General features: G+C 44.3%; 1 protein-coding gene across 2 annotated transcripts in view; it reads right to left on the bottom strand.

Moving 5' to 3' along the window:
* The window catches only part of LOC122806909 (WD repeat-containing protein 76-like), a 950,729-nt gene that overhangs the window by 642,622 nt on the left and 280,578 nt on the right, over positions 1 to 27,529 (bottom strand). For both annotated transcript variants that reach the window (XM_044077718.1, XM_044077717.1), the window contains one exon: positions 26,837 to 26,929. In XM_044077718.1, the coding sequence (XP_043933653.1) occupies positions 26,837 to 26,929 (93 nt within the window). The remainder of the gene's footprint in view (positions 1 to 26,836; positions 26,930 to 27,529) is intronic.

Below are 27,529 nucleotides of genomic sequence, written 5' to 3'. Positions count from 1 at the left end.
GGGAGCAAAGTGTTGCAACGCTAAAAACACTGCCCTCAACTCCAGAACATTGATGTGCAGATTGTACTCCAGATTGGTCCATTCTCCTTGGACTGTCTGTCCCTGAAAGATGCCCCCCCACCCTATCAGGGAAGCGTCCGTGGTTATCGTCGCTGACGGTGTGAGTAGCACAAATGGTCTTCCGCTGGAAAGGTTGCAAGTCTGAAGGCACCAAGTTAGGTGTGATTTGCATGTGTTTGTAATCAGAATTTCGTGTGTCAGAGGTAGCTGTTGGAACAACCATTGTGCAAACAGCAGCCATTGTAGAACTCTCATGTGCAGTCTTCCCAATGGTATCGCAATGAGGGAAGCTGCCATGAGACCCAAGACCTTTAGAACCAGCTTTGCCGGGGATTTTTTGGATGACAGAAGGAGAGAAATGTTGTTTTGAAGTGCGAGAATCCTTTCTGGAGGAAGCCTTAGAATTAAATGATGCGTATCTAATTCCGCTCCTATGAATAAGATATGCTGTGATGGCTGTAGTAAAGATTTTTCGAAATTTACGGAAATTCCGAGGTGAATACAAAGTTGTAGGGTGTAATCCCTGGCCTGTATCAGTTGACGCCAGGTGGTGGCAGACAGGAGCCAGTCGTCCAGATACGGAAACACCTGGAATCCTAGGCGTCTCAGATGAGACGCTACCACTGCCATGCATTTGGTGAAAACCCTGGGGGCTGAGGTCAGACCAAAGGGCAGGGCTCGAAACTGGTAGTGACTGGCTCCCAGCCGAAGCACAAATGATCCCTGGGCCCTGGCCATTTTGATGTGGTAGTATCGTCCTTCAGATCTATTGAGCACATCCAGTCGTCCTTCTATAGGAATGGAAGGATCGATTGAAGCGTGACCATTGAACTTTTCCTTCTTGACAAAGGTGTTGAGGTTGCTTAGGTCCAGAATCGCCTCCAGTCCCCTGTCTTCTTTGGAACTAAAAGAACCTTGAGTAAGTTCGAATCCTATTTGGTCCGCTGGGACTGGTTGGATGACTCTTTTTTCTAGCAGCTTTGAAATTTCTATAGCTGCTGGGTCTCGCAGATGGGGCGTACATCTGGGAGTTTTCTTTGGAATGGGGTGGATAGGAATGGTATTCTGTAACCTCTGGTAACAACGCTTTTACTCAGTTGTCTGTAGTAATGTTTTGCCAGGCCTGAGGGTATAAAGCGACCCCCCCCACTGCCTCCAGAGCAGGACAGTCGAGCCTCCTCTCAGGAGTGCTGGAAAGGTTTTCAGGGGTATCCCTGTCACCTTGGTTTCCCTCTGCCGCCAGGCGGCGTCTTCCACCTCTGCCCCTCCTCTGCCTCTAGAGGGGCATCACCCTGTGTGCCTGGGAAAGATCCTTGGGGTTTTCAAAACCACATTTTCCCACGCTGCCCTTTGGGTACGGGTCTGGAAGGTGGAAAACGGACTCCGACAGCAGACAAAGTCTTTCCCTCCTGTTCACACTGGGTAAGGGTCTCCTTTACTTTGGGGCCAAAAAGTGTGGCACCATCAAATGGGGCGTTAGTAAAGGAAGACTTGAAGGCTTCCGCAAATGAACATAAGCGCATCCAGGATTGCCTGCGAAGAGCAATCGCTGAAGCTGCTGCCCTACTCGATCCTTCGGCTGTGTATGATATCAGCCTCATGGATGAGTTAACAATGGATGTAAGGGTATTTAGATGTGCTGTAACTTTCTCTGAGACCGCAGCATCTGTAGTACCCTGGAGGGCATCTCCCAGCTCTTTGACTAGATCCCTCTGTAAACGTGTAAAATGGGTCAAATAGTTCAGGGATCGCATAGAAAAAGCTGAACTAAAATGCGCTCTCGATGCGCTTCGTATCTGTCCATAGTCCTAGAATCTCTGTTAGGCGGATGGACAGATGAGGAAGATTCGACATCTCCTTTTTCGTGGCGCTGCCACCACCATGGCGCCCACTGGAACTCCCTTTGTGAGGTAAGCCTTGTCTTGGGGTGCAGTGATGTACTTATTAGGCTTCCTAGGGACCGGTTCCACTGCGTCAGGGGTGTCCCCACCCCTTCGGAGCAATCAACTCCATTAACTCATGGAAGGGCGGAGTGACCCAGGAGGAGGAAGGGCGAGCACCAAATGCCTTCAGCAAGACTGACTCATCCTCAGAAGGGGGGAGGGACTGCCAATCACCTCTCTGCTTCAGGATCTCCAAGATGTCAGAAAAGGAGACATCTTCTGAAGGTGACTTTGGGGACCCTTCTGACTCATCCAAGTCAGTATTGGATGTCAAAGATTCTTGTGGAGAATCTAAGTGTCTCCTCTTACACAATCTTTTCCTAGGGACCTCTTCGGGAGCATCCAAGAAGCCTCCGAGGAAGAGGGGCACCTCCAGGGGTGGCTGAGACACCGGTGCTCGACGCTTGGATGTGGCCGTTGGTGCAGAGGAAGATAACGGTCCTTTATGGGGAGGAGGCTGCTTCTACTGATGTGGTTGTCTGGGTAGACAACACCTTCCTCATGAGATCGAAGGCCCCGGGTCCTGAGTCGAGGAATCTCGGTTCAAGAAATGGGAAGAATCCCGAGACAGGCAAGGCATCGACCCGAGGACGGAGCCGACCAAGGATGGATCGTCGGCTCCGAGACTCGGTACGGATCCGACGGAGTTGAGGTGAAAGGAGCCGACGAGAAAAGCGGTTCTGGCACCGAGGGCTCCACAATCAGCAGCTCAGCTCTTCCGCGCAAGACTGGACAGGTCTCGGAGGAGGAACAGATGGAGATAATGGAAGGCCTTCAAGTTTCGACACCAATTGGGTGGAAACCAAATAAGTTTGGATAGGGCCGAATGTTCCAATAATTTCTGCACCACACGGTCCACATCGATGTCGGAGAGCTTAGAAGAACGGGTCGAGAACCAAGACGGAGCCGAACTCAACAGTGTCGAGGGAGGGAGCTCCATCCGTTCCAAGACTCGAAAAGTACAGTTTTGTACCTACCATAAATGTAGATGTTCGAGATCCACATTGCTGCAGTCCTAACTATTGGGTAGTCCGCTGTCCAGTCGGCCCGAATACCAAAGTATATGGGGTCAGGGCGCAGTACGTCAGGGTACTAATGCACATGACCTACGCCATATCCTCAGTCTTTTCTTGCCCCAGATGTCAGAAGACCCTGAAAAGATAAGGCCAAAACCAAAAACTCCAAACATACCTGCACCAAAAATATGTACAATATATACAAAATTACCAGAATATAACCTCACCTACACAACCACCCCTAAACACAGAGGGAAGGAGGGAGGCAGCAATGTGGATCCTCGAACATCTACATTTATGGTAGGTACAAAACTGTACTATGTTCTTCATTCCACATTGCTGCAGTCCTAACTATTGGGTAGAATCCCAAAGCAGAGGTAAGGGAGGCTGGCAAATCATAAGGAAGCAGGAACTGACAACATGCCTTGCAAAACAGCTGTGGCAAAACCAGCCCTAGACTTAGAGTAGAGAGGAAGGTGATAATGCTTAGAGAAAGTATGCACTGAACTCCAAGTAGCTGCCTCCAAAATATCCTTAGTCGCCACCCCCCTTAGAAATGCTGTTGAAGTGACAGTAGCCCTAGTGGAATGAGGCCTAATCCCAGCTGGAATCTCCTTGCCATGATGGGAATAACAAAATGCAATGCAAAACCCAATCCACCTAGAAATGGTTTGTTTTGACACAGGCTTGCCCTAAGCAAAAGAAACAAACAACTGCTGAGACTGCCTAAAATCCTTAGTCCTGCTCAAATAATAACGCAATTGCCTGTGTACATCTAAAGTGTGCAAAATCTTTTCCTTTATTTTGGGGATCTGCATAAAAAGTAGGCAAATGAATAGTTTGGTTTAAAGCCACACTAGAAACCACCTTAGGCATAAAGGAAGGATTAGTACGTGAAGATACCCTATCCTTATGAAAAATCAAAAAAGGCTCTACCGCCATAAGGGCCTGCAACTCAGACACCCTTCTTGCAGAAGTAATGGCCAACAAAAAGCAGTCTTCCATGACAAGTATTTCAATTCAGCATTAGGCTCAAAAGGTTGTAGAGTAAGTTTCTCCAACACAAAATTGAGATCCCAAGCAGGAGTAGGAGCTCGGGTCTTATATTCTTTGCCCCTCTAAGAAATTGCTTGAACAAAGGATGAAAACAAAGGTGGGTCACAATCATAGTGAGCTGAAATTGCTGCAGCATGAATCTTAATGGAAGAGAAAGACAAACCTTTGTCCAATAACTCAGTAAGATATTGAAGAGCCACACTCAAATTAGGCTCAGAAATCTCCAAATTGTTTGCTGCACTCCAAAATAAAAATCTCTTCCATTTTTCCTTTCCTTGTACTAGGCCTTCTGGCTTCCATAATCACATTTAAAACTTGTTGAGGAAGTTGAGACCTGCTGTCTTTCAAAACAGAATATGCCAGGCTGTTAAGATGAAGAGAGTGAAGCTTGACATTGAGCAGGTGACCGTCCCTCTGAGACAACAGGTGTGGAATCAAAGGTAAAGGCCATGGAGGCTTCCTTACCAGACTCCTCAGTAATGGGTACCAGTGCTGCCGAGGCCAATCTGGAGCTATTAAAATCATCCTTGGCTTGTCTTGTCTGACCTTTAGAAGCACCTTTGGGAGAAGAGGCAGAGGTGGAAAAGCATACACATGAAGATTTTTCCAACTGAAAGAAAGAGCATCCACTTTCCAAGCTGTGTGATGAAACCTCTTTGTGCAAAACTTTGGCAGCTGGTGGTTTAGTGGAGAAGCGAACAGATCTATGTCTGGAGTTCCCCATGACACTGTCAATTTTGAAATACATGAAGATCCAGTTTCCACGGGATCCATGATTTGTCTGCTTAACACATCTGCTAAGGAGTTCTGTGCTCAGAAACCTTGCCTGAAGAGTTAGTTGCAAGCTGAGCAGTCTCCCATAAAATCATTGCTTGCCTGCACAATGGGTAAGAATGTGTTCCCCTTGTTTGTTGATGTACCACATGACAGTTGTGTTGTCTGTTAGAATCAACACCTGTCCTGGCAGAAGTAACTCCTTGAAAGCCATTAATGCAAACTGGACTGCTAACATCTCTTTCATGTTGATATGTACATGCTGTAGTCTGGCAGGCCACTTGTCTTGTATCCACTTTCCATTTAGATGAGCTCCCCAAGCAATGTCTGAGGCATCTGTCGTTAGAATCTGACTCCTCTGGCCGGGTCACAGAGAGTCCCTTGTTTAGGTGACATTCCTGAGCCCACCACAAAAATTCCTTTTGAATGCAAGGTATTATTTGAATGACAGTGTCCAAATCCTGGCAGTGCTGTGTCCATACATTTTGAGATACCATTGTAGCTTCCTCATATGCAGTTTGGCATTGGGAAGCACCAGAATACAAGATGCCATGAACCCTAAGGCTTGAAGGACTGTCCTTGCAGTCAGCCCGGACTGAAGAGATAGTTGATGGAAGTAACTGGAAAGATTCTTTTGTTTGTCCAAAGGCCATCTGGGCTGCTGTATTCAGTCTCACACCCAGAAAGCACATGTCTTGAGAGGGTACTAGACTGGACTTTATTTTGTTCACAGAATACCCTAGGCATCTTAGCACTGCTATGACATAATCCAAATGCTGTAGAAGGTCTTCCTTTTCTTGAGCTAGAATCAGGCAGTCGCCCAAGTAAGGATAGATTTGAATTCCTTTTAGCCTGAAGTAAGCAATCACTGAGCCAGAACCTTTGTGAATACTCTGGGCAGTGGATAAGCCAAAGGGCAATGCAGAGAACTGATAATGAGAATTTCCAGCTCGAAACGCAGATACTTCCTGCAACTTAGTCTTATAGGCACATGAAGGTAAGCTTCCTTGAGATCTAAAGTTACCATCCAGTGATCTTTGCCCAGCAGAGGTAAAAGCTGTTGTAACGTCAACATTTTGAACTTGGGAATGTCCAGATAAGTGTTGAGGATAGATAAATCCAAAATTGGTCTCCACGTGTTCCCCTTCTTGTACTAGGAACAGGCGAGAATAAAATCCTAGGCCCCTTTCTGGCACAGGAACTGGCTGAATGGCCCCTATTTGGAGCAACAGAGAAATTTGCTTGTGAGCCTCTTTCTTTGTAGAGGAGGAATGTCTGGCATGCCTTTGAAAGGAGGCAAGGTATGGAAATAAAACCTGTAACCGTGGTGAATGATATCCAGAACCCATCTGTCTTGGGTAATTAAATCCCAATTTTCTTTGAAAAGAGACAGCCTTCCCCCCAAAGGTGCTGCCAGGCGAGAATGTACTGGCAGCTGAAAAGGCAGGTCATTGGGTCTGCTTACGAAAGGACTGACCCCTGCCCTCACCAGAAGTCTGAGCAGGGGAACTCCCTGTCCTAGGCCTAAAAGAACCTTGAGCTCTACCCCTACCACGTCTAGACCTACCCCTAGACTGGGAATCATAAGCAGGATAAGTCCATCCCTTAGTAGGCCAATTTCTACTAAACTGGAGGCTGCACCTGCAAAAATCCTTAACAGTTTGCATAGACTTAGCCTTGTCCTCCATTTTCTTTAAAACTGCTTCCACAGGCGAACCAAACAACACATCAGACTGCAAAGGAGCATCCAAAATCCTTGTTTTAACATGCTCAGCTAAATTCTGATCTCTCAACCAGGCATGCCTACGAAGAACAGAACCAGTGGCAGCCACCCTCGAGGAGGCCTGCACAGCATCAAAACCACACTGCAAGGAATGTTTACCCACCTGTTCAGACACATGAACTAAATCCTGCAACTCCTTACACTCAATACCTTCTGCCAGAGCATCCACCTTAGATTTCAATTGTGAAAGGAGGTAATTCTGATATTTTAACATGTGAAACTTCATGGCTAAAGTGGAAGAAGTATACACTTTCTTTCCCCATCTATCCAAAGCCCTTGCCTCTTTATCAGGAGGAACAGGATTTTTAACAACAGAGGCCTTCACACCTTTAGGCCCCTGAGAGACAGTTTCGGGTCTGCCCTAGGACTCTTAAAAAGATACTTATGAGCTTCAGGCACCCTATAGTACCTATCCGGTTTAACTGGGGCAGGAGGCAAAGAATCAGGATTCAGGGAAGCCTCTGCAAAACATCTTCCACCACATTCAGAACAGGAGGTATAGCTAAAGGCCTATGCTGGGGTAAAAACAAGAATTCCCTAAGCCTCTTCCTGGAATCAGAGAAATCTTGACCTTCCCATTTAAAATGCTCCCTCGTGGAATGCAGAGTCTCTGAAAATGAAAAATCCTCAGGAGGAGAAGCTGAAGGAGTAGAATCATCCACATCAGAATCAGAGTAAAGAGGATACTCCTGCAAGTCTTCAGCCGAGACTCAGAAGCCTCCTAACATTGCTCAAAACTCTCAAACTCAGGGTCCATCCTAGGCCTCTTATCAGGAGGGGGCATAGAACCTCTAATCATAGTAATCAAATCCTCTGCCATTTTAAGCATATGTTTCTTAGGCAAAGACCCTGAAGCACTAGGAGAAACCCCACTGAAGCTAAACTTGGCCTGCCTCTCAAAGAAGCCTTGGAAACAGAAGGGAGGCTCTAACCACCTTAGGAAGAGAAGGAAGAACAGCCACCTGAGAAGCCCCTCAGCCTGGCCTACTTCCTGAGAGGATACATCCTGTAACAGTAAAGTCTCTCCCTGAGACTCCAAAGAAACACCTGGCAGAACCTCCGGCTCCACTGAGTTTTCTAAAGAACCGACGTCAGGGACTGTCGGTTTCTTCCCTCAAACTTTGCTGCTTTGTCCTTGCGCTTTTCATCCGACGGCATTTTATAATTACAACGCTTCCCAAAACTAACCTGGCACAGTCTAACCTTCTCTTAATAGTGCGTTTGTTAAATCTAGCACAAGAGCGGCATCCAACAACGCCGTGCTCAGGCCCTAAACAAGGTATACACAAAGTATGGTAATCCCTATGAGGTATCTGTTTCCCACAAGAAATACAGTTATTCACTTTTTCTGACATCCGTTAAAGACTGAGGCAAGAAAAACCAAAATATTTTGATTCGGTCTGAAACTCTGACTTCAGAAACTTTCAGAACGCCAACCTGCACTCGCAAAATTGCTTCTGCATCGGACCATGCGGCAAAAAGGGATATGGCAAAAGATTGTCGGTCATGCGCATTAGTACCAGACGACGCACTGACGTCTTCTGTGCGCCTGACCGACGCCAGCCATATCTTCTTTGGGGCCGACTGGACAGCGGACTACCCAATAGTTAGGACTGCAGCAATGTGGAATGAAGAACATCTGACAACAGTTGAACACTCGGCCCCGAAGTCTGTGGAACCGGTGATCTAACTTTAGTCGAAGAGCTCGGAGCCGATGACTTGGGCTCCGCCTTTTTCTTCGATCGAGGACTTGGATGCCTGGTCAGAAGCATCCAGAGCCTCCTGAAAGGAAGGTTTTAACAAACCCCTATCCATTAGTTTCTCTTGTCATGACCCTCCCACTGAAAGAATGACAAATAGAGCAGTCTTCTTGCAGATGGAGAGGGCCAAGACAGCAGACGCAGGAACTATGATTGTCAGTTACTGACATCTTTTGCCCACATTGGCAACGCTTGAACCCTGATTTGGCCTTTTCAGACATGTCACAATAAGGGAGAAAAAAGTCATATCCAGTAAAAAAGTCAAGTCCGGTAAAATTGTCAAATCCAGTAGTGAAAGTCAATCCGTTGTCAAATCCAATAAGGGGTGTAGCCCCCAAGAGAACTCTAACTAAGTTTTACAACTTAACGGTACCAGATTTCCTTGACCTTACCACACACACACAAATTAGGACTAAATAGCTTTATAATACTAAAGTACCAAGAAAAAATACAAGAATAAAATTCTAAATCTTACCTCAGGTGCTCGAGCTCGACCCAGTGATATGATGCTGCAGCGGCAAACTAGATCTGAGGTAAAGGCAGAGGGGATTGTGGGTATTAGGTGATCTCAAGCTTCTTCTCGATGCAGAGCTGCAAGCGGCGCGACACGGAGCCGAGGATCGGAACCCATATATATAAGAACAGGGAACGAGATTGAACACTCTCACATTAAGTGGTATTACGGTTTCCAAACTGTGACTGTGTTGAGACCAGACACTCTTTAGGTACCATTGTAGTTTCCTCATATGCAGTTTTGCATATGGAATTAGTAGTATGCAATATGCCATGTAACCCAAGGCCTGCAGAATTTTTCTTGCAGGGAGTCTTTGTTGCCATTAATTGGAAATATTGAATCAGTTGTCCTTGCTTGTCTGGCGTGAGATAAGCCATCTGGGCCGTTGTATTTAAGCTGGCACCCAGGAATATTATCTCTTGTGAGGGCACTAGTTTTGATTTCTTTTCGTTTACTGTGTACCCTAGGCAAATTAGCAGTCTTTTTACAAATGCCAGATGCTTTAGAAGAATGTCTTTGCTCTCTGCTTGAATAAGGCAGTCGTCCAAATATGGGTAAATTTGAATTCCTTTTTGTCTGCAAAATGCAATTACTGGTGCCAGGCATTTTGTACAGACTCTGGGCACAGTAGATAAGCCAAAGGGCAGTGCAGAGAATTGGTAGTGCATTGAACCTGCTAAGAATCTGAGGTATCTTCTGCAATTTTGGCTGATGGGGACATGCAGGTATGCCTCCTTGAGGTCCAATGTTACGAGCCAAGCTTTCTTGCCCAGCATGGGAAGAAGCTGCTGTAGTGTCAACATTTTGAATTTTGGAACATCCAAAGTATTTAGAGACGAAAGATCCAGAATGGGGGCTTTGTCCTTTCTGGGAACCAGGAAGAGTCTTGAGTAAAATCCTTGTCCTTGCTCCTGTATTGGTACCTCTTGAATAGCTCTCATGTCCATAAGTGCTGTAATTTGCCTTTGAGCCTCTGCCCATTGATTTGGTGGCAGATTTGGCATTCCTTTTAACCTTGGCAGAGTGTGAAAGTGGAACCTGTAACCTTGAGACACAATATCGAGAACCCATTTGTCTTTGGTGATTTAATGCCAATTGTGACTGAAAAGTGTCAGTTTTCCCCCCAAGGGGGCTGCCAAGAGAGAAATGTTTGGCAGCTGTAGTGGGAAGTCATTGGGTCTGCTTTTTATAAGGTTGAGGCCCGTCTTCCCCTTCTTTCTGGGTTGAAATACCCCATTGTCGAGGCCTGTAAGTACCTTGTGGTTGTCCTCTGCCTCTTCGACGTCTGTATCTGCCCCTTTGAGGTCTGTCTGAACCTGGAAAGGACCAATTCTTTGTTGGCCAATTTCTGCTAAATCAAGGAGGCTGAACTTGTAAGAAATCCTTCACCGTTTGCATAGATTTTGCTTTATCCTCCATTTTCTTTAATACCTGTTCTGCCTTAACTCCAAATAAAACATCCTGCTGCAAGGGTGCATCCAATAACTTTACTTTAACATGATCTGGTAAGGTCTATTCTTTTAACCAAGCATGCCTTCTAATGACGGACCCTGTAACTGCTGCTCTCCAGGAGGCCTCTAAGGAATCAAAACCACATTGCAAAGTATATTTTCCCACTTGTTCAGCTGCATGCAATAAATCCTGCATTTCCTTATAGTTAGGAAGATCTGAATTTGGAAGCATTTTTTGTTTCAACTGAGACATCAAATAATGCTGATATTTACGCATGCGAAACTGGCAATTTAGTGCTCTCATTGCTAAAGTTGCAGATGTATATACTTTCTTTCCCCATCTGTCTAGTGCCCTGGAATCTCTAACAGAGGGGACTGGATGTTTTGCTGTAGAGGGCTTTACCCCTTTGGGACCCTGGGAAATAGTTTCAGGGTCAGCAACAGGGCTTTTATAAAGGAATTTGTGAGAGTCAGGGACTCTGTAATATCTGCCTGGCTTAACTGGAGCTGGAGGTAAAGAATCAGGATTTAAACTGGATTCAGCATACACATCATCCACAATATGTAACACTGGCAGAATAGCAAGGGGTCTGTGTTGAGGTAATAAAAGGACATCTCTGTGCCTTTTCTTGAATTCTGAGTAATCCTGGCCCTCCCAATGGAAATGCTCCCGCATGATATGTAAGGTTTCCCCAAAGGAGTAGTCCTCTGGTGGAGAGGTGAAGGAATGCATTCCTCAGCATCAGAATCCTCATAAGGGGGTAAAGAGTATCCTAGGTCTGAGGATGAATCTGAGGAGATGGACACCTGGTCGGATGAGTCATAGTCTGCATACTGTCTAGGCCTTTTATCAGGAGGAGGGTGGGACCCCCTGATCAGAGTAATTAGGTCTTCGGCCATTTTGAGCATCTGTTTCTTAGGCATGGAGGCCCGTACTGGTGAATGCTGAAGTTGTTTCTTTGGTTTAGATTTAGCAGAAGATTTAATGGTCAACTGAGCAGGCCTGAAAACACCATCTGAAGCTGCGGGTTGTTCAGCTACTCTGGAGGCCTCAGAAGGGTTAGTCTCGGTAGGTCTCAAATCTGGTGTATCCGAAGGCCCAGCCATCTCCACATGGGAGTCAGAGGTGGCCTGTGGTTCCAAAGAAGCGGTAGTCAGGGGCTGCGAAGGCGCCTCGCTGAAAACCAGAGAACCGGCGACTGACCTAGCAGAGGCTTAGTCAGTTTTGGACCTCGGATGCCTGTCCTTGTCTTTACGCTTTTTGTGTATTCCGGTCGTCAGTTGTTCCGATGGCATGGTGTAATTGAATTTTCTGCCAAAATAATGTCGAGCAAAATCAAACCGACATTTAATAGTGTGCGTGTTAAACCTAGCACAAAACCGGCAACCAGTAACGTCGTGGTCTGGGCCTAGGCATGGGATACAATAGGAATGGAAATCCTTATGAGGTACTGTACTTGCTTCCCAAAAGAAATACAATTATTAACTTTTACCGACATCGGTCTGAGGCAAGAAAAAGTTTCCCCAACGGGGTACTTAGCTTTGTAGAAGACTTCAATTCTGGATTCGGAATGAAAATCTCAGGAGTCGGCCAATCGGCACTTGCATACTGCTTTTGTATCGGGCACCGCGCGGCAAGAAAGACTGAAGAAAATGCCGTTGGCTGCATCTTATATACCCCTGGCGCACTGACGTCAGGGAAGAAGCAACAGCAACAGACACCGGACCAAGACTTTGAAACTCGGGCCGACTGCGGGACCGGCTGATGGCAGGATAACCCAAGTGTGATGACTGCAGCAGTGTAACACGATGAAGATCAATTAGGTTGTTGTTTAGGTCTTTGATATGGAGATAGACAGAGGCTTCAGTAACTCTTTTTTCCATGCTGTCTGGCATGGACTTATTTTTAGGACTGAGGAATAGCTTTTTTTTTAAGTCCCGCTTGAAGATGACTTTGGACTGTCATAAGAAAGGTTAAATATACAGATAATCATGTTAGCAGTGTAATGGAGGACTTGTAGATGAGGTAGGTCAAAATGGAGAATAATACTGGTGCAAGAACTGATCTTGAGGAACTCCTGAAAGAGATAAGGTTATATCTGATAATGCAGGTCCAATTTTAACTGAACGTTCAAATGGACAGAAAAATCTTTGAACCATCGGATAAATTCAGAGCTCACACTGATATCTTCTAAGGATGATAACAGGATGGTGTGGTCAAACTGGCCAAAATCTTGAGTAAGGTCAATGAATAATATTAACCCCAGTGAGGTTACCTTTATCCATATTAGTGGAGATATCATCAGAGTGTCCAAAGGACGGTCATGGTACTTCTACCTGCCCAAAAGCCATGCTGCTTCTGAGAAAGTAAGTGGTATTTGACCAGGTAAGTGCTGAATTAGAAATTATTTTGTCAAGGATTTTACCAAGGATAGGAAGTATTGAGATAGGATAAAAACTGGGAGGCTGTGGAGGATTTGTGATATTCTGGTCCAGGTCTGACAAAAACAGACTTCCAGATACAGGACATAGTATTGGTTGTGAGGCTAAGGTTGTAGATGTTTTGGTAGGTTGGCTATAAAACCTCTATACTGGTAGAAAAAAAAAGCACAAAGGTTGTCAGAACCAGACAGACAGTCTAGAGAAGTCTTTTCTACAAGAGGTGCAATTTGCTTGCATGTGATTTTGGACAATTTGTTTGTAATGTTCTTCTGCATGGATAGACTGGAAAATTATTTGAGAAAATCAGCAGATGAGGGATTCCAGTAGAGCAAGGTACGTGGCCAAAAGAAGAAAGCTCTTTAGGTGTATTTCAACCAGAGATGTTACTTACCTTAAGTCAGAACTTTTTGGGGGAATGAAGGAGGGTGCCTTGTTTTGATTTGAGGTACTTACTTGTAGGCCTGCATATGGCTTGTTTAGCAATGTTCTGAAACTTAGCATATTGCTCCATTGACTTAGGAGTGGAATAATTTTTCCAAACTGTCACAGCTTCATCATGTAAATGCAGTAGAGTTTTCAACCCTTTAGATAACTAGCCAGTCTTGTTATGTTTAAATAGCCTAGCAGTTATGAGGATAAGTGTGTGTGTGTGTGTGTGTGTGTGTGTGTGTGTGTGTGTGTGTGTGTGCTTAACATCTAGTACAAGTTCTGAGAGTACACTAGCAACAGGGTTTAGATTAGTTGAGGGTGAGAATTGGAGACCAGCCTACTGTAGTAATAGAAGTCTTCAATCTTGTGATTTTGGGTGAGTAATAGGACTGTAAGAGACAGTTCTACGGAGATAATTTATTTTAGGATTTTGTAAGGGAAATGTTAAAGGACAGTGGTCATTGAAAGTGGGTGGGTGATTTAGAATATTGGAGACATTGTTGGGGTGGGAGGTAATTATAAAGTCATGAAGTGAGTGGTGGTTAGTTTAAAAATTAGGACTGGTAGCTACAGTCACCACTTGAAGCAGTTTGAGGCTGGCAGGGAGATCTGAGATGTCAAGGTGCATTGGACCCAAGAAATTGCAAGTTGAAATCCTCAAGGATAATTGTGTAGTTGTCTAGTGGGATGTTGCCCAGGATGTTATTCAGAGTTGTGAATTTTGCTACAGAGGCAAGGAGAGCTATATAGGCAACTACAATATAATGGAGGATGGTAGCCCTTAATTGGAAGTTTATTAATAATCCGGTTGGGATCATGGCTTTTAGTGGAGTTGACTTGTGCTACTACAGACGGACTGAGTGTTGATCTGTGAAGTAGCATAACACCATCTCCAGTATGACGATCAGGACAAGAATCAATGTGGAAGTTACAGTCTTTGAAAAAAATGGTTTTAAATTATGGCAGTCATTTTTCAGCCAAGATTTTGTAATGACAAATAGATCAGGGGAACTTGAAAAAAAAAAGGCACCAAATTCATCAAGTTTGTTGCAAATGCTTTTTACAAGTAGTTTACAGGACAGAGAATCTGAAGTTCAAGAGTATGGATGATTTTGCTGGAAATTGCTGGTTTGGTGTAGGTGGTGGCTGGCTCAATGTAGTTGGATAAAGTAGAATTGAAAGAAGAAAGATTTATTGTCCAATACTGAAAGAGTGATGGGATGCTGGAACTACGACAGGGTGGAATACGGAGTTTGTATACATCTGTTGCTGAGGCAGGAGTAGGAGAGAGAAAACTGAATGAGAATTGTATTTACTAGTATAACTAATGCTGAAGTAAAGTTGTCATTAAGTGAGCTGCTGATGTCTGAGTCACAGTGTGGTTGAAAATAGATACAGGAAGATATTTAACCTGGAGTAAGAAAGGATATTGGGTTGTTTCAAAAGCAGGTTGGGTTATTGTTATATTGGTTGTGTTCAGTCAGCATTAGAAGGTGAGTGGTTGTGGGTTTTAAGCATGATGTTTTTCGGGTTGTTTTGTTTCAAGTGATACAATACTTGTTCGGTGCTTTTTAAAACTTGATGCTTTAAGGAGATGGAGTTTTTGGCAGCAGTAAGCATGCAGAAGAGTATGAATTTCTTAGTTCACAAGCTGCAAGAACAATATTATTTCTGGTTGTTTTGTTTCAAGGGATATAAAAAGAAGTTGTGTCTTACCATAACATTCCATCTATGTTGTCGATCTTCACTTATCCTTGGGGACTGTGGGTTTGGTTCTGAACCTCGGAAGTGACTCTGCTGTTATTCCAGCTCGCACCTTCCAAAAACTCTTGAGCTAAGCTCTACCCATAATGCTCCTTGCAAGATTACCTCAGATCGATTTTGCAAACAGAAAGACAAGAAATAGATCAGAGGCCATATCTGTATCGCTAAAATGAAAGCCAATCTTTGGAGAGGTCCAATTCACCAAGAGGCCTAAAGGTAGGGGGAAGGAGGGTGGGAATGTCAAGGATAAGTGAAGATCAACAACACAGATGGACCGTTATGGTAAGACATAACTTCTTTAACTGATGTTGTCAAGCTTCACTTAATCCTTGACTGTGGGACAGAGTCCCTAGCTACATGGACCTTGGGAGGTCTCATGGAAGAATACTCCTGAGCACCATCGAGCCAAATGATACACGTTCCCTAGAGAGCAGATCCAGTTTGTAATGCATTATAAAAGTATGAAGAGATGCCCATGTTGCTGCTACACAAATATCATCCATAGAAGCTGTGGCATGAAAAAGTGCAGAAACTGTTGTTACTCTAGTTAGAATGAGCTTGGCCCTGCCATGCATTTTCTAATTTCCTTAGTTCTGTGAAGATAGAAATGTAATTGTCTGTGCAAATCTAGTAAGTGCAAACAGTACTCCCCTTTACTGGAGAAGTTGGGAAAAAAGACTGGAAGTTGTATAGTCTGATTAATAGTTGCCTCAGATGCAGCCTTTGGTAGGAAGGAAGGGTTTGTTTGCAGTGAGACCCTGTATTTATGAAAGATTAGATGGGGAAACTTGCAGGATAAGGTCTGAATTTCAGAAATCCTTCTAGCAAAAATGATACCCATCAAAAATAACGTTTTCTAGGATAAAAACTTCAAGTCACAACTCACAGAAGGTTTTAAGGGGGAAATAAATAAGAGACTGAAGTACCACATTCAAATCCCAAGGTGCAGAAGGGTTCTTTAGATGGCGGTCTGAGCATTAAGGTTCCTTTCAAAAAGGTTTTGCAAAGTTTATGGGACATAAGGGATGAACCATCTAAACCAATATGAAAGTTAAAAACTGCAGCAAGATGCACTCGAACAGCAGAGGCAGATGCTCCTGCTTCAAAGAGCAAAGTTAAGAATTCCAGAACTTTATCAACAGTCACGGAGTATGAGTCAAGATTATAGTCTGACAAACATTTAGTAAACTTTAGCCACTTGTTAACATACAATTTTCTTGTAGAATGTTTGTGGTAGGATAGAATGATGCATTGAACCAGGGAGGTGAGAGAAGAATGCCTGGCAATCATGGGAACTGGAGAAGCCATGCAGTGAGCTTGAGATGCTGAAAATTCGGATGAACCAGACCCTCTGGGGGAACAACAGGTCTGGAACTGGGCCCAGTATCCAAGGTTTCTGAAGTAGATGAGGCCAAAGGAAAGGAAAGGAAACAAGACCGGTCAAAGCCAGCTTGAGGTGATGAGAATTATTCTGTTCTTCAACCTGTTGGCTTTCTTTGGAAACTGGGATATTTGAAGAATTGAGGCAAAGGCAATACAATAGACTTGGGGGGGGGGGGCAATCATGAAAGAGAGCATCTCTCGGTAGGGCAAAGTAACTGCTGCACTTGTTGCTCAGAAGGGAAGCAAACAGATTGCAACAAGGTTGACCCCAGTGGCAGAAAAGCTTGTCTGCCACCAGTGGGTTGAAAGACCACTCGTGAGGCTTTAGTATGGTCCTGTTCAATTTGTCCGCAATCATGTTGGAACACCTGGAAAGTGCGTTGCAAGTAGAAAGCATCCGAAAGAAACTGCCCAGTGCCATACTCAGAGTGCTTCTCGACAAAGTGGGTAAGACCTGGTTCCCCCTGGTTCTGTTGATGTACCAGACTACTGACATATTGTCTGTCTGTACTGCAATTGTTTCCAAGGGAAGGGTCGCTTGAAATGCCTGCAACGCTAAGAGCACCATCTTCATCTCCAAAACACTGATATGCAGGCTTGGCCTCTGGTTGGGACCATGTGCCTTGGACTGCCTTTCCCAGATAATGCCCCCCACCCCATCTGGAATGAGTCTGTGGTCACTATGGCTTGGGGTTGCTGGGGAACAAATGGATGACTCGACAAAATTTCAATGGAGTGAAGCCACCAAATGAGATCTTCCTTGTAACGGTTGGTGATCGTGATCAAATGGGACACTGGTTGATTTGGTAAGGACCATTGAGACGCCAGGGGCCATTGAAGAATTCACATGTGATATTTTGCTAGGGGAACTAGAGTGATAGAGGCTGCCATTGACCCTAGAGCTTGTAAGAGGAGTCCTGCTGGTACCTTCTTGCTGAGAATGATCTGGCTGACTTGCGATCTTGTCCTCTGAAGTCTTTCTATGGGAAGAGATGCAATACCTGTGACTGTGTAGAGCATTGCTCCAATGAATTCTAACTGTTGAGGTGGTTCTAAAAGGATTTTTCATAGTTTATAGTAATACCAAAGTCAGAACAAAGGAGAAGAGTATAGTCTCAAGCCTGTACAAGTAGACACCTGGTGGGAGCAGTAAGGAGCCAGTCGTCTAGATATGGAAACACCCAGAATCCTAGAAGCCTGAGATGAGCTATTACCACTGCCATGCATTTGAACACCCCGGGGGCTGTGGTGAGAACAAAGAGCAATACCCTGAACTGATAGTAATGGCTCCCAGCAGGAAGTACAGAAATCTTCTGTACTGCTTGTCCATCTTTATATGGTAATACGCGTCCTGAAGATCTACTAAGCACATCCAATCATCTTTTTCCAAGAACGGAAGTACAGACTGAATCATGACCATCCAAAATTTGGCTTGTTGAATTGACTTGTTCAGGAGACTGAGATCCAAGATTGGTCGCCAGTCCCCCGTCTTCTTTGGTACTAAAAAGAATCTGGAGTAAATTCTGGATACTATCTGGTCTGGGGGGACTGCTTGGATGACTCATGTCGAGCAGTCTTTGAATTTCTATGACTGCTGCATTCCTGTGACTGGGTGGAACATCTAGGATCCTCAACAATCTCTTTGGTTGTTCTGAAAAAGGAATTTTGCATCCGCTGGTTATAACCCCCTGCACTCAATTGTCCATTGTTATCCTTAGCCAGGCCGATTGGTACAGGGATAATCGCTCCCTGACTGCCTCCAGAGGAAGGCAATCAGGCCTCCTTTCAGGAATGTTGACAGGAGTTCCCAGGGAAAGAATCCCTGGAACCCTAATTCTGCGGGACACGTCTACCCCTTCCGTGGCATCTTCCCTTGTTACTTGCCCCTCTGCCCCAGGGAAAGTTGTTGCCACACGAGTCCTGGAAAGGCCCTTGGGCTTCTTGAACCATATCCTGTCACTCCTCTGGCTCCTGGAATAAGGCCCTTGAGGAGTGGAAAAGCATATGCCCACAGCAGAATCTTTCCATCTTTCTCACATCTGGTGAGAGTCTCTAAATTGGGGACCAAACAGGGATGTTCTCTCAAATGGAGCACTGATGAAAGAGGACTTAAATGTCTCCTCAAAGTCACATAAGCGCAAGCTCATCCAGGCGTGTCTCCTGATGGCTATGCCTGAACCCGTTGCTCTTATTTTCCCTTCGGCAGCATGTGCAATTAGCCTCATGGACGAGTTGTAAATAAATTCTAAGGTGGCGAGCTGAGAAGCCACTTTGTATCAAACTCCTTCAACTACTGCTCCTGACAGAGTATCTGATAGCTCTTTAATCAGATCTCTCTGAAGTCTTGTAAAATGTGTCTAATTCAAGGACCTGAGAACAAAGGTTGATGAAGCGTAAATGCACTTCCAAATCTATCTATTGTCCTAGATTCTTTACTAGGAGGATGTATAGCAAGACGTTCGACAGCAAGTTCCTTCTTGGAGGTTGCCGCTACCATCATGGCATCTACAGGAATTCACTTGGTCCAATGTTGGTGACCCCGGGGGAATGAAAGGATACAGTCTGGTCTCTTAGGAATTGGTTTGACAGCGTCAGGTAACTTCCAGGCCCGCTGAGCAATCAACTTAATGAGATCATCAGCGGGTGGAGAAATCCAAGAGTTAAGAGGGCTGGGCACGAAAAGCCTCAAGGTATACCGATTCCTCTGAGGAAGGTTGGAGGGAAGTCCAGCCACCTCTTTGCTTTAGGATCTCTATGATGTCCCTGAAGGAAACATCTTCAGGGGGTGACTTAGGGGAACCTTCCCCTTCAATTAAATTAGTATCTTCTGTGAAGGACTCTTCAGGAGAGTCCAAGTGCTTCCTCTTGCACTTTCTCTTTGAAGGTACCTCTTTGGTGGAGTGTTCTGGAGAGGTGTCCGAAGAGGACATAGCCACTGTGGTTTGATCCTGAGACTTTTATGCCCTCTGAAACCAGGGAAGAGACTGGAGAAGCTCCGGTCAAGAGGAAGGGCAAGAAGGTTGGTCCGACAATGATGGATGGCATAAACCAAGTGCCCTCAATGGGCAAGGCCCTCTCCATAGCCTGGAAGGCAGGATCCCCCCCATAGAGGTATAGGAGCCCCAAACCCAAACAGAGTCCTTCGGAACAATGGTTCCACCCTATGCCAAGGAGGCAACCTCCGTAGCCAGAGTCAAGCTTACATGTGCTGAAGCACCAAGGGGCATAAATGGCTCTGAAAAGACAGGAGTTGAATCCTGACCCCAGGAACCGACAATGAAACTCCGACCCTGGGAGGTCTCCACATCAGACAAACCCAAAGAACTCAGGGTAGCTACCGGTGCCAAAGAAGGAGCTCTGATCAGCACAGAAACAGTTGAAGCCGGGAAGGTCGGAACTGGGGGCTCAGAAGTCTCAGCTGGAGTCAAAGGAGGAATACAGACTGGAGTGGAAGTAGGCAAGTTTGACAGCCAGTACTGCTAGAAACTGTAGAAGGAGGTAATCCCCTCCCCGCAAGAAGCTGATCCCACCAATCTCATGATATCCGATTCTGTTAGACTCTTGGCGGATCAGATGGAAGCAACCAAAGGAGATCTAGGTGGATGATTCTCCAGAAAAGGTCTAGGAGGATGATCCAAAAAGGGGTCCACTGAAGGTGAATATCTGGTGCATGGTAGTTCCTTGAAGGAAAACAACTTTGGTTCCAAGGTTTTGTCAGCATCGAAGTGGGAAAATATGAAACTGAAATCAGTACTGATATAGTCGGTGCAGAAGCCGGCACCAATGTTTGAGTCACTTGACCCATCGTTTCCGAGGAAACTCTAGGAACCATTGGGACCTCGGCTATTTTAACCAGTGATTCCGAAGTGTTGGAACCAACTGGCTTCTTTTCTTAGGCTTGTCCAATTTGGTAGAAGAAGACAAGGAAGAAGGTGAACTAACATCACTTTTGGAGCCAGATAAGGCCTCGTTAAAGTCTAATTTAAGCATTCTCTTAAGGAAAAGTTTATTTCTACGGTCAACTAGTGCCCTATGGCTAAAACTGTGATAAATGGCACAACCAAACAGCAGACACAGTCTGTCAGAGCCTGGAAGTTTTCTGTCACACTTCTGGCATCTTTTGAAGCCAGAAGTCCCTTTAACTGGTTTGTCTGCCATTAGAGACAAGTCACACACACCCACACAGATGAGACTAAATGAGCCATAGAAAGTTTTTTTTTTTTTTTTTTAATTAAACTAGAGACAGAAAAGTTGTACCAATAATGGTACTTAAGAAATGCCGCCCAAGGGAAAGGAATGGGTGCCAACAATGACATGTTAGTAACTAGTGAAACAGTAAAATGAGGAGAAAGGTCACTTGCACACAGGAAAAACTATATAATAGTAATATTCACAGCAGGCAGGGAATTGGGGATAGCAGAGGAGTTAAGCAGTTAACACCCCACTTTAGTGGGAGTTGATCAGTTTGAGCACATGCAGGTTGCGAAGCAATAATGAGTGGTGACTAGTGCATCAGATTAAAACTAACAACAATTTGAGTCAAACCAAAAGTAGTTTGTTTAACAGTAAATTAAACGCCCATGAATGGGTGTATAACACTAGAGCATTTAAAATCATGCAGACCACTACAGAGATACAGAGACATGCAGTCCTATAGCACAAGATAGACAGGAAATGGGAGAGGGTGATGAGGAAGGAAACATACCGCCTGCGATCACTACACTACAAGCAAGCAAGACATGATGTAGTTTCTAGTTTTTAGAAAAAATAATTTAGAAAGGCCAGAAAACAGTTGCCATAACTGTACTGCTAATACCTGGGTATTGCTGTTACGAGTTCCAATTTGGCAAGACAGTTATCAGTAAATCTGAGTGTTAAGAAGGTAACTCCAGGGCAGTTCTTAATTAATGTGGAGGGGTAGACCAGCACAGGAGCTTCAAGACCTAGGCAACATCAAAGCATCTCAACAACACAGTGAACTCCTGTGCATGTGACTCAACTAAGACATGTATTTAAGGAGGTGACCTCAGTGGCTTGCTAGGAAGCACCTCAATGTGTAGACTGCAAAAGTAAGTCAACTTGATCTAGGCACAATGCTGTCATAGGAAGGCACAAGCAGATATGAATGGGGGTGGGCAGAGAAATGGGCTAGAAAAATATTAAAGTGCAACTGTGTGAACTATTCAGTCTAACAGCAGATATGCTTTAGAACATATTCACACCTACCTCACTCACATGCCACTGCTTTTTGTGCATGTTGCATTACTGGATACAGCTGACCAGTGACATGGAACTTCAGGTTTGTATTACTGAGAGTATTCTTGGTTTACTTTTACTTACTATTTTTTGTATTACTGTTACAGATGTTAATTATCAATACGATCAGTTTTATGATTAGATACACATTTCGATTATCACTACCACTACCTCACTTTTTTTTTATACAGCATTTTTATATCTGTATCCTCTGTTCCAAGCCCTTTTCAGGGATAAAACTAAGAAAATAATTAGGCAAAGGGAGTTCTACCTTTTATAACTGTTCTCCCATGCCTTTTTTAGGCAAGGCTCAAATTCTAAACCTACCACCCTAGAAAACAAAAATGGTGAGGGTAATGCTGCTCAATGCCAGAAGTCTAAATCTCAAAATGCACGCACTTGAGGCCCTTCTCAGTATGGAGAACATCGATGTCTGTGCTGTAACTGAAACCTGGTTCAAGGCTCCTGAGAGCACCCCGGCACTATTAGGTTTTACCTCATATCATGCGTTCCGGCCCCAAAACCCGGACCACACCACAAAAGGAGGGGGTGTATCCATATTCATAAAGGATACCCACACCTCCAGGTTGGTGGCAACGCACGAAGCTTCCGAAACCATCCAGGTGCAACTAACCATAGGCAAAACTGCTCTACAAATTGTAGCATGCTACAGGCCACCCTCTCAAACTCAGGAACCCCACACAGCCTTCCTGAAGACACTGGAGGGTATAAATGTATCTCAAACACCATCATATTGGGTGACTTCAACTACCGAATATAGACTGGGAACATTACTCAAGCCCTAACTTTCTAGCCCAACGGTTCCTGGAGTTCATAAATTCAAATGCCATGGAACAGCTAGTCACTGTTCCCACGAGTGGAGAAAATATACTAGATCTCATTATCACAAACATGGGGACAAAATGCTCCACACGGAAGTATATCCCTCATTGGTGAGATCTGATCATAAACTAATCTCATTGGAAATCCACATCCCGCCCCACCCCAAACAAAAAAGACCACAGTGAAGAACTTCTCTAAAGCAAACTTCACACTACTCAAGACTGGTGTGGTATCCTTCAAGGACCCTGAGACAGTGGAAACCACAACCCAAGCCGGAAGCCCTTACAAATGCCTTCTATGAACACCTCCAGGACTGCATGGATCAGGCAATCCCAAATAAAACCAAGACTCTTTCCACAAAGGGCAAACGTCCACTCTGGTGGACCCCAGCCATTAACAAACTTTACAATAAGAGGAGAAAGCTATTACATGATAGAACAAAATCCATAAAAGGGAAGTCACCCCTGATCATTATTAGTAAAAAATACGAGCACTCATAAAATCAACTAAGGCCAATTTTGAGAGAAAAATTGCCATGGATTCAAAGGACAATCATAAGGCCTTTTCAGCTATGTTAGGAACCTGGGTGGAAACTCCCAGATATGCTCAGAATTAGTCCAAAATGATACAAAAATCACTGAACCCACAGACATTGCCAACATACTGGCAGACAGGTTCAGTGCAAACTTCACCCCTCTCCCCTAAAGGAGAGATAACTATCCCAGCGAGTGTAGCCTCCCAGACATCTCAAATGCGCAGGTGAAAGCTGCTCTCTCTAAAGCTAAAAACACAGCATCAATGGGACCGGATGGTGTCCCCGGCTGTGTGCTACACGAGCTAAATGAGGAATTAAACCCGCACATAAGGCAGCTGTTTAATCTCAGCCTTACCACAGGATACGTGCCCAAGGAGTGGCGTACGGCAACTGTGGTCCCACTCCACAAAGGCGGTGCCTCTACGGTCCCTGGTAATTACCGCCCCATAAGCTTAACAAGTCTAGTCTGCAAAGCTATGGAGAGGATCATAATGGAGCTCATAAACAAAGATATAGGGGACTTGCAGACATTGGACCCGACCCAGTTTGGCTTGTCAAGGGAAGATCATGACTTTTGAACTTGGTCGACTTCTTCGAAACAGTCACCAAGGCCATTGATGAGGGAAAGGCAGTCCATACAGCCTACCTTGACCTTGCAAAGGCTTTCGACACAATACCCCACTCGGGTATTGTAGAAAAACTTACCAGCTTAAATGTAAACCCATATGTCACAAGATGGGTTGCAAACTGGCTTAAGGACAGAACCCACAGGGTTAGAGTTGCTGGCGCTATGTCAGACTCCAAGCCGGTCACAAGTGGTGTCCCACAGGGCTCGGTCCTTGGCCCCTATTGTTCGGCATCTACTTCTCAGAAGTACAGGCCAACATGGGAGGACTTTGGCTGACAAAGTTTGCAGGCGACTGCAAACTGGAAGCCATAGTGGAAAGTGCATCGGACACGGATATCCTTCAGAAGGGACTCACGGAAACAGATAGCTGGTGCCAGAGCCATGGCCTGAAGTTAAATGCCAAAAAATGTATAGTCATACCCTTCGGGAAAAACAAGGTAACCCCAAGATACCATATAGGTGGCAATCCACTAAGCACAGAAGAGGTTATCAGGGACCTGGGGACCCAGGTTGACAGTGGCCTTTCTTTTGACACTCATGTTGCTAAAGTGGTTAGAAAGACCTTCTACATTGCCCACCTGATCATGAAGGGATTCACATCCAGATCTAGTGAGGTCATTGTTCCCCTGTACTCTTCACTTATCAGACCAATGATCGAGTACAATGCCCCATTCGGGATGTATCTCGCCAGACATCTGCAGCAATTGGAGAGACCCCAAAAGTTTCTCACCAAAAGGATAAAGGGACTCCAAAATCTGTCATATGCTGCCAGATTGAAGAAACTCCAGCTCTATTCAGTCGCATACCATCTGCTCAGAGGTGACATGTGCCTGACATACAAGGCCATGTCCAACCCGGAATTAATGGACATGCTCCACCTCAAAAAATCCAAATCCACCAAAACCACTAGAGCAAGCAACTTAAACCTTAGCACGGATATAAATAGGACGTGCTGGAGGGATAGATTTATCACTCAGAGACTCCCTATGCTGTGGAATAGAGTCCCGGTCCATGTGAGGCAGAGCACCTCGCTGGCTCTGTTCAAGAGAAATCTTGACCTGTGGATGGGAGATCGTAGGTTTACCCCGGGAATCATCTCTGTGTCACTGCTGGACAGAGGCACAACAAACTAATGGGTACAGTATTTTTTCATATAAGGGGTGGCGTAAGCCACAAAAATTCTGGCTAGGCTTATAAATGCCTTGGGGCAGATAGCCTAGTATAAACCTATGAACCTAAAACAGTTTGAGCTTACACTTTGTTACACCTAATACACTTCAAACAGATATATATAAAATGGATTTTTATGACCACATCTTTCTCTACATTATTTTGCTATAGTATATTACACAACATTTATTTTCTTATGCCATTGCTAACTATCAGCAATCACTCATCCCAACACAAACTGGCCCATTTGTTCTCTGTATTGTGACAGCTGGCTATGTGGCCAAAATCCAGGCAACCACCAGAGGTGTTTTTGTTGAACCCAAACTGCTGATGCCAGTGGCAGATAACAGATGCAGCTTGCAACACCGGCCTCTGTACATCTTGGGAACTGCACAGGCCTGGATTTTGCTGCAGCATCATACTCTGGTGGTCAGCACACCTCCTGACACAACCCAAATGTAGCGAGCATTTGCCTTTGTATGTTAGGTAAAATTTCAACTATGAAGAAGTGCAACATGATGCACACTGCAGGGAAGAGATCAGTTCATCAAGCTTGTTTGGCTATGAACTTATAAAGGAATAAAACTGTATAGCAATAACCCACGCCTGGGTGTGGGTAATGCTGGATTTACCCATGGTTGGTGTGGTTTGGTCAAGAGGGCGAAGCCCGAATGGCCAAACAAAGACAACCGTGGGTAAATCCAGCATTACCCACACCCAGAAGTAGGTTATTGCTATTATACAATGACATTATTTAAGAAAAGAAATAATCACTTTTCTTAAATAATGGCATTGAATAATGCCTCCTTGCTGCCCTTCCACAGCTGTCTGGTATTCTGCAGCAGTTCTGATGTACTGCGCATGCGTATGCTTACGCAGTACATCAGAGCTGTGGGCAAAAGCAACAGAGAAAGCAAGATCTCCGTTGCTTTTTACAAAGTGTCTCGCTATGTTAAAGGAGTTTAACATAGCGAGAAAGCTTTAAAAAAAGCAACGGAGAATCTCCTTTGCTTTTTTTAAAGCTGTCTCGCTATGTTAAACCCATTTAGCATAGCGAGCCACCTTTAAAAAAAGCAACAGAGATAGGAAGATCTCCGTTAGTGAGCGGTCTCACTATGTTAAACTCATTTAACATAGCGACACAGTGTGTAAAAAGCAACGGAGATCTTGCGTTCTACGTTGCTTTAAAAGAAAAAGAGTTATACTAATGGAAAAAGTCTGGGCGACCGGACATTTTTCCATTAGTACAACTCTGATTTACAACGTGCAAGCTGACCAATCAGCGTGCACATTTTAGAATATTAATGGGGGGGTCGTTGTATAATAGCTAATAATTACCCCAAGAGAAACCCACTATGCAGTGTGAAAGGGCAGAAGCAAAAGGCCAGAAAGGTGCTAATGTATGCACCAAGGGAAGTTGACTCCAGAAATGCAGAGGTCATCTTTTTATCATGCTAAACACTGGTAAAGTCATATTTAGAAAACTGTACATAGTTATGCAGACTGTAAAAGTAAAGAAAATTAGGCTGGTAGAAAGTGTGCAAGAGTTACCAATGAGAATGGAGGTGCTGAGGTAAAATGGGTGAGATGAAATCTGGGGATGTCTACATCAGAAACATGAAAAGAAAAAAAAAATCTGTCTGTATGGTGTGGGCTGAAGAAATCATTACCTGAATGGGAGGCAAAAATCTGATTTGGAGTGCATGAAGCAACAGTAAACTGCAAACAAACCATGACAGACTAAAACTGCTTGGTATTAACAGAGAAAAGGACAGGATAAGAATACACTATCAACACCTGTGTAGGGCTAACAAACTAAAGGCAACGGGGGCTTTCTGGTTGGTATCTTCATTTGTACATTAACAAAGTCTCAGATCCCTCCATCTCCACCCCCACAAAAAAAAAAAAAAAAAAAAAAAAACAAATCAGACTCACTAAAATGCTAGCAATATTTTAAGCAGATAATCAATGTGGTCAAATTCAAGAAAAAGCATTCAAAATTATTTTCAACAACTTGACTTGCACAGACCTCTTTCACTTTAAGAGATGCAAAAAATTTTGCATTTTCTTGAATATTTTTCAGTCTCTTCTTCTCATACTTGGAGAGATGAGGTAACTCATCCTGTAAAAAACAAACAAGTTTTACATTCTTAAATTTATTCTGGATGCAATAACATGGCATCTAATCATGAATTTATTAAACAAGGTAACACAATATAGGAAACATATTTAGAATTATATTAGAAGTTTACATATGACAGTGAAAAAACTCCTGGTGACCATCATTAATTACCTAGGTAGGGCACAGATTTTATTCTGAACCTCAAAAGAACTGTAAGAAAATAGAAAACAAACCGCAATAAGTTCCATAACAGCAATGTAAAACTAATTTAAATGCAGTGCTTTAAGCCTAATTTTAACAATACAGTATTCATTTCACAAGCAAAATAAAATCCAACTTGGACCATTCAGCCACTAAATCGGGTCATGGGATCAAAGGTGTATACTAGGCTAATGGCCACAGGGTCTTTTATAAGCCTAGCCATGCATCCTACAAGCATCTAACAAGTTCTGGTGCCATAGGCTGCCTCTGTCCATTACAGACAGAGGTGTCAGACCAGGGGTGAGTTTCCAATTTCGCATTCACCGGTCCAGGACATGCCTGAACAGGGTTAGAGAAGAACTCTGCTTCACATGGATGTAAAGCCTGCTCCAAAGAAGG

This window comes from Protopterus annectens, chromosome 7.part0 (genome assembly GCF_019279795.1).
Source record: "Protopterus annectens isolate FY-2018-M chromosome 7.part0, PAN1.0, whole genome shotgun sequence".
Taxonomy (NCBI): domain Eukaryota; kingdom Metazoa; phylum Chordata; order Ceratodontiformes; family Protopteridae; genus Protopterus; species Protopterus annectens.
The sequence above is the reverse complement of the archived record's forward strand: the minus strand, read 5'-3'. Positions and strand labels throughout refer to the sequence as shown.